Genomic DNA, 8,297 nt, shown 5'->3' with positions numbered 1-8,297 from the left:
CAAAGCAATATACAACTTAAGCACAAAACATTCCATAATTAAGCTTCATTTATTAATCTTTGATATGAAAAAGCATAGACAAATACAACATGATGCGTAGTCATCACTCCAGTGTCGACTAGTATCCTTTTTACAAGCCCTGTCCCGACTTTGGCGGAGATGACGAACGGGGCGTCCTCTGCCGAGGTGTCGTGCTGGCAATCCTCGGGGGAGAACTTGATCTTCTCTACGGCTGTAGAGGTCAGAGCTTGGTTCCTAACGGCCAGGATCTTGAGGTCCTTTTTTAATGCTGATTTTGACTTCTCCAGCGCGTCTTTTCCTATGACGATGTTTACGATTATAGTGGGATCCATATCTGGATTCTCGATGGGTGTTGGTCGTTGCATCTTGGGGTTGCACCTTTCGTGTTCTGGTGATCTGTCTTTTTCTGCCTGTCTTGGTTCCCTAATAATTTTGGCGAACTTGGTGAGGTTGCCGTCTCAGATGGCTTGTTCGAGGACATCATTTAAGTCGAAATAGTCTTGTGTTCTATTGCCATATACTCGGTGGTAGTCGCAGTACAGGCTCTTGTTGCCGCCCGTTCGCTCTTTTAGCTGTCGAGTCTTCAGAAGGATGCACCGCTCGGCTATCTGGTGGTAGATTTCAGTAATGGGGGCTAGCAGGGGGGTGTAGTTTGAGAATTTTCTAACCCTGGGTGGTCGGTTGGTGTTTGCCGGCTTAGGGTGTTCTTTCTGAGTTTTCCTTGGCGGGAGATGATGCCGTGGGGCCGTGTTGTCGTGCTGCCGTTTGTTGGTGGTTACGACTTGGCTCACTTCTACGTCGTTTATATACTCCCTTGCTACACTTTGGATCTCATGCATGGTCCATAATGGTTTTGTGGTGAGGTGTCTTCGGAAGTCCTTGTTCATAAGACCGTTAGACAGACAGAGACTCGTGATTGAATCCGTGAGTCCTTCGACCATTAGGCACTCGTCGTTGAACCTGTCTAGGTATTTCCTTGTAGATTTGTCCTGCCTTTGGGTGACTCTAAGCAAGCTGATGGGGTGCTTTGCTTTGGTGATTCTGGTGGTGAACTGGGCCATAAAATTTCTCGATATATCGTGAAAGTTGGCTATGGACCCACCCGTGAGGGAGGGCGTTGAACCACTTGATCGCAGGTCCAGCCAAGGTTACCGGAAAAGCCCTGTATTGGACCGCGTCGGTGGCTCCTTCCAGGTTCATCCTAGCCTCGACGGCCGTTAGGTGTTCCTGGGGATCTTTGGTTCCGTGGTACTTCATGTTTGTGGGCTTGTCGAAGCCCTTTGGAAGCTTGGCTCTTAGGATTTTGTCGGTGAACGGGGTGGTTCCCATTATCACGTGTTCGCTTTTTGTGCGTTTGGCTTTCCGGTGATGTCGCCGGTCGTCCTCTCCGTGTCGGTGCTCTGGGTCTCGGGAAACGCTACGGTCATGTTTTTGGCTGCGTCGCCGTTCGGGCGACCTGTTGTGCTTGGCCTCGTGGCGGGATCGGGTTTTGGAGGTCGCATATCTTTCGTGTTCCGTGTGGTACCATTCTTTGGTCGCCACTCGGCCCTCGAGCTTTTGCATCCGGAGGCAGAGGTCTTGAATTATTTGAATCGCCTTTTCTCCTATGTCGTCGGGGGGGTTGGGTTTTAGGTTGTTGCTGACTGTCCCCCTTCGAATGTTGCTGGAGAGGGGTTGACTGACGAATAGTGCTCGTTACTCTTCTGTGGGTGGGAGGGATGGTCTCCCGACGTTCCGGAGTTGGGATTTGTGTGTGTGAGTTGCGAGGGCTTGGGGTTTGCTCTTCGGGGATATCCGCCATTCCGTCGCGACGCCGCTAGTTCTCACAGACGGCGCCAATATACTGGAAGTCTCTGGTACGGGTTGAGAGATGGATCGAGAACTTGCAGGTCGGAACGGTGGTCGAATTGTCTTACTGGAGCAATGGGGGTGGTACCTACAAAGATACTCCGACGCTCAAGTCATGTTGGATCTGAGAGGTATAAGGCATGTAGAGTGAATGACGTACCTGGGGGCCTAGGGCTCCCCTTTATATAGGTGATGGTGATTATCTTATCTTATCTTGTTTAGCCAAGATAATTAAGGGAGGTATTTGAATTTTGAATATTGGTTAGAGATTGCAGAGGACCGATTTGGACTTTTTAAAAAGGTGAAATGGGCTGGACCCGGGCAACTGGACTCGGGGCCGTACCGTGTGTGGGATCCGGAGGTTGGATCCATAACCAATAGTATGAATACACCTTACATCTTGAGATAGTAAATAAGTAAAGCACGGCCTTATAGTTCGTTAAGCAGTACTCAAAGTGTATGTAACTAACTTCCTAATCTCTAAGTAACAGAATGGGAAATAGAGTTATTGACTAACTCCTCAACTGAGTTTACATTATTCTTAGCAACATATAACGAGTAGAGTAATGTTATGTGATGGTCACCACTTTTAGTAAAAAGAAATTGAAAAGTTGACTAATATTAATTCAAATGCAACACAAAAATAAAGAAAAGCTGGTATTACTCTATCAGTTTATTGTAAAGATGATTTTGTATAGCATAACTCGGGGCAATAAACTGTTAAAGTCAGTTTACACGTTATGATTAGTTTTAAAATTCATGCATTAAATTAATTATACTGTGAAATCTCAAGGAAGAAATTGATTCTTATCTTTATATAAAATCGTCTTTATATTTACTCCTACGAGATTAAGTTTATAAGAGAGATAATTTATCATATCCTATCAAAATTTTTATAACTGAATATTTAGTATCTAATCCTTATTTTGTTTATTTCTCCAAAGCTCTTTTATAATAGACATATTAGATACATAATTATTTATATACTTCTTTAATATATTAATTTTTTAGGGAATAGATATGACAAGTTATAAATCTTAATCTATCCTTTTGGTTTATGTTTAAGAAAAGTTGCCTTTTTAAGTAAATTATTCCGAAGTTTTTAAATTATATACTATCGAATATGAAATGAATTTATTCATCCTCAGTTCATATACATACATTTGGTTTTATTTTTTGCTTGCCTAACCTTGCGGACATTAAATAAGCAAAGCCTAACTGCTTTGAAATAGGACTACTAAATGCTAACCATATTTAATTTAACATGGTGGACAGAAAGAAAAAGACCTACCAACAAACTTAAAAATGGAGTAGAATCATTATTAGTGTATAAGTACGTGGCATTTTATCAACATTTGTTGTACTACTTGTCGAATAAAATCTTCAATTAAAAAATTTATATACTTACTTTTTGTGAAGAAGATGGAGCTTTCATGCTATGATGAAAAATTAGGAATGGTTATTTTTGCTGAAAATTTAAGCATGATGAGAAAAAAAAACCAGCATCCATTTACATGAATTTTCATAAGTATAGTAAATATTTTTATAAAATTTAAAAAATTTGATTGTACTCAATAGTATAAGCTAAGTTAAATCCACGTCCTTATACATTATGATATAATATTAACATTTGGTGTAGTCATGACATTTTTGAATACGCAGATTATATTATATATAAAATTTAATTTTGAATATTATTATAAATTTTATGTAATTTTATTAGGTTTCATTTATATTAGGTTCAACAGATTTTTGTTATCTATATTGGTAAAATACAGCTCCACGAACAAAGTTAATTAAAAAACCTAAAATGGTCTTTCTAGAATCAATATCTTCTGTCATGTCTCAGTTATTCTAACTAATTAGAATAGGCTTCTCACTTCCATAACACAACTTCATGTTAGATGTAAGACTCTAAATATTCAGAAATTAAATATTATTATCTAATTATTTATTTTATTTATTCGAGAATATACTTTCAGAAGTTTTTATATTATTTGAGTACTTTCTTATTATTAATTTTAAAATCTTTAATAATCGTAAAACAAAAACGATTTTATATGCTTTAATTTGAGTAATTAAAGTTTTAACTTTATTTTGTAATTTTAAAGAACATTAACTTAATTATCTCAAATTATTGAGTTAGAGTATTTATTTAAAAATAAACTTGTAAGTTGATAATTAAATACTATTTTTATAAATATTAGTATTAGATTAAAATTAGTTTTTAATTACTTTATTATCCTAATTTTTTTAAAATTACTAAACTACCCAAAATTTTCAATTTCATGCACAAAATCCTAAATCCCCAAAACATAAACCCTAACCCTTTTACCCCACTGTCTCACCGCCACTCACCCACCACCACACCCTTTCCTTACATACACACATCACAGAGCTTTAGCCAACAAAAAGAAAGAAAAATAAAGGAGGAACAGAAACAGAAACAGGAGAAGGAGAGAAGAGAGGGAGTGCTGAGGAAGTGAGGGAGAAGAGAGGAGGGAGCTGCTACATCCAGAGTTGCGCTGCCTTGCCGCCAAGTCGCCATGCCGTCGCAATGAGGGAGAAAGCTCGCGAGAAGAAAGAAGACGTCGTCGAGTTGCTTCACGTTGCCGCTGTCAGTCGACGAGCCACCGCGAAGAGAGAGAGATGCGCAGGAGGAAGGGAGTATCGCGTTGGAGGAGGCATCGTGTGCTGTCGTCAAAGCCTCCTTCGTCGTCGTAGTGGCTTGGACTGTCACCGGAGGGAGCCACTGAACCCCCATCACCGCCGCTGCTGAGGAGCTCAAGGAGAGAGAGATAGCTCGCAGAAGAGAGAGAAAATGCGATTGGGGCTCCGCTGCTACTGTTGCCGCGGTTATTGCCGCTGTGCATGGCCGCCGGGAGCAGTGTTTATGCCACCAGAGTTTGTTGCTGGTGTTGTGGCTGCTCCGTTCCTGGTTTCTTTCTTGGTACGATAAATCTTTTGCTTTGAAAACCTCTATTTGTCATTGTTCTATTATAGATTATTGATTTTTGCGCAATGATTTTATGTCAGTGTTGAGTTACTGTTGTCAGCTGGTGCCCTTGTGGTTGATACCGCTGCGGAACATAGTCGGAGTTGATGTCGTTGTTTTCGGGCCGAGGGTAAGGGGCTTTTTGTAACGCGTTGGTTCGACTAACTGACGTATGGGATTCATTTTAAAATTAAGAGTCTTTAATTTAAGAATGCCAAAAAGCTTATTAAGTAATTGCAAATAATTTACAAATGCTTTATATGACTTTTGATGAAGTTGGAAATTGTTGGTGATAATGGGTATGTTTGAATATGCTGAAGTTAATATTTGGTTTGTTTGATGGTGTTGTAAAAGATTGGGTGATTAGATTAGCTATTTGTGTATTTGTTAATTGTGATTTTGTTATTAATAAGGATATTATTGTAGTTGCTGCTGGTTGTACGGTGGTTGTGAATGGTGATAGATTTGGTTTCGCTTGTTGAATTGGAAATATGAATTGAGTTTTACAAATTGAGTCCGAATTGAGGCTGTGATTGATGCTAGAAACTCTGGTTATGTTAATGTCTTGGTTGGGTTGTTGATTTGAGAAATTATAAAAGTGAGGGAGCCCGTAAGGGTGGTGAAGACAAATTTTAAGAGGAGGTTCTGTCCGAATTCTTATAAAAACGTATGAAAAAGTGATATTGTTTTGAAAAATCTGATTTATAGGCTTATTTTGAGAAATAATTCTATGTTGGAAAAGACCTAGTTTGCAAACTTACTCATACTGAGAAAAGGATTTTATATTCAAAATTTGAGTTATACATTTATATTACAGAGTGACTTGGGTTTGAAATCGTTGAAAAGAGTTTGAGAAAATATTGGTTTGATTCATTAGTAATTATTGGTTTGATTCAAGAGCAAAAGGTTTGAAAGGGAGCCAAATTTTATTGAAATAGAACGTGGCATAGTTTCAAAGGAAACAATTTGATTATTGAGAATTATTTCATATTTAAAAATGGTTTGATTATTGAAAAGGATTTGATATTCGGAATGATTGAGAGATTGTTTGGTTGGGACACTAGAAGGGTGGCATAGTCTAAATTTTAGAGAAAATGCTGCCAAAATTTTTATAAAACTCTAAGACTTTGCTTAAGGCGTTATTTAAAAGAAAATCTGATTTATGAATATTTTTTGATTTCGATTTATTACGGAAAAAGTCTTGTTTCCAATTCAATTTATTAAGAAAAGTGTAATATTTTAAGTCTAATCTTTTGAGAAGAGATTTTGTTTTAAGCTATGATATGAGTTCGGTTTGTTAAGAAAGAGAAAGAAAGAAAAAAGAGAACACGACACGTTTGTTTATGAAATGATTAAAAGGTCATGAAAGGGTGATGGAAAGTAAATAGTTATGGTGCCAATATGAAAATGTTAAGCCGTGGGCTTTATATGTGAATGATTGTGTGGGGATGCCCGTGTATATGGAATGGCTTCCAGGAGAAACTGTCACATGCTTCAGTTGGAGAATCAGCACCTGCAAGTACTTGTAGATGTCATGTTTGGCATACTTTAGCTGGAGAATCAGCGCCTGCAAGAAGTAAAAACTTGCAGAAGTTATGCCGCTGGAATGCCTTATTTGACTTGTGAGTCGGATTGCGTCAGGTGCGGGTTGAAACCGACAAATGAGCTCAATACCTGCGCTAAGGATAGACATGCATCAAACACTTGGGAGGCATAACATAAAAATATAGAAAACTAGCAAGGAATATTAAATCCAAACAACCAATTGAAAACATCAATAATAACAAACGAAGAAAGGAGCAATAAATATGAAATACCTCAAATTGCATTAAAAAGGAAAATTGAATCTAACACGAGAATTCATAAACTAAACTACCAACATAAAGTAATCAACAAGGGAAATAAATAAACTAGAAAGATAGAACAATTAAAAGTAGAAGAGAAACAAAATTGAAATAAGATAGAATTCAGAAATTGAAAAGGAATAAAGCTAAGAATCCTAAAACCTAGAGAGAGGAGGCTCCTCTCCAGAAAACTACATCTAAAACCTAAAATTATGTGAATAAAACTTGCACGAATGAATCCCCTACTCTGCAGCCTCTAATCTGTATTTTTGGGCTTGGAACTGGGCCAAAAATAGCCCAGAAATCGCCCCCAGTGAATTCTGATATCTGCAGCACGTGGCGCTCGTCACGCGTACGCGTTGCTGAACTTTCGTAAGGTCACGCATACGCGTCATCCATGCGTACGTGTCACCTAACTGCATGGCAACTATGGCAAATTGCATATCATTTTGAAGCCCCGGATGTTAGCTTTCCAACGCAACTGGAACCGCCTCATTTGGACCTCTATAGCGCAAGTTATAATCGATTTAGTATGAAGAGGTCAGGCTTGATAGCTTAGCAATTCCTTCAATTTCTTGTATTCCTTCCACCTTTACATGCTTCCTTTCCATCTTCTAAGCCATTCCTACCCTATAAACCCTGAAAACAATTAACAAACATATCACGGCATCGAATGGTAATAAGAGAGGATTAAAATTAGCAAATTTAAGGCCAAAGAAGCATGTTTTCAATTATAGCACAAAATTAGGAAGGAAAATATAAAACATGCGAATTATATGAATATGTGTGAGTTTAGTGGATAAAATCCACTCAATTAAGTACAAAATGTACCACGAAATAGTGGTGCATCAAATCTCCCCACACTTAAACATTAGCATGTCCTCATGCTAAGCTCAGGAAAAGCTATAAAGGAGTGAAGAGAAATGGTAAAACTTATGAAATGTAACCTATCTATATGAATGCAACTAAATGCAAAATGCTCTTTCCTACTTGGTTTAAAAGTAAATAAATTCTCCAAGAATAAATATAAGCTGGATTCCATTAATTCAAATCTCAAAATAAAGTACAAGTATACTTGCAGAAGAAAATAGCTCATGAAAGCCGGGAACAAAGAATCGAGCATCGAACCCTTACCGGAAGTGTATACACTTTAATTACTCAAGTTCGATTTTCTCAATTCTCTACTAATCTTGCTTTCTAAAGCTTGCTCTTTGGTACACGGAATTGTGATCTCAACATTTCTTCACAACTCCACGTAACTAACCAGCAAGTGCACTGGGTCGTCCAAGTAATACCTTACGTGAGTAAGGGTCGATCCCACGGAGATTGTCAGCTTGAAGCAAGCTATGGTCATCCTTGTAAATCTCAGTCAGCCGAATTCAAATAGTTATGAGGTTTTGATAATTGAAATATGATTAAAATAGAAAATAAGATAGGAATACTTATGTAATTCATTGGTAGGATTTCAGATAAGCGTATGGAGATGCTTGTTGCTTCTGAACCTCTGCTTTCCTATTGCCTTCATCCAATCATGCATACTCCCTTCCATGGCAAGCTGTATGTTGGGGGATCACTGTTGTCAATGGCTA

At 38.1% G+C, this 8,297-nt stretch overlaps 1 protein-coding gene across 1 annotated transcript; it reads right to left on the bottom strand.

The window, feature by feature from the left end:
* Nucleotides 1-479: 479 nt before the first annotated feature.
* On the bottom strand, nucleotides 480-1,350 carry LOC140180599 (uncharacterized). Its single transcript, XM_072221846.1, has 2 exons — nucleotides 1,174-1,350; nucleotides 480-1,073 (listed from the first exon to the last, which is right to left on the bottom strand). Exons 1-2 carry the CDS (start codon nucleotides 1,348-1,350, stop codon nucleotides 480-482), a joined length of 771 nt encoding a protein of 256 aa, XP_072077947.1.
* Between the last annotated feature and the right edge of the window lie 6,947 nt (nucleotides 1,351-8,297).

The sequence above is a fragment of the Arachis hypogaea genome, chromosome 17 (genome assembly GCF_003086295.3).
Source record: "Arachis hypogaea cultivar Tifrunner chromosome 17, arahy.Tifrunner.gnm2.J5K5, whole genome shotgun sequence".
In the NCBI taxonomy this organism is placed as follows: Eukaryota; Viridiplantae; Streptophyta; class Magnoliopsida; order Fabales; family Fabaceae; genus Arachis; species Arachis hypogaea.
This window is presented reverse-complemented; position numbering and strand designations above follow the sequence as displayed.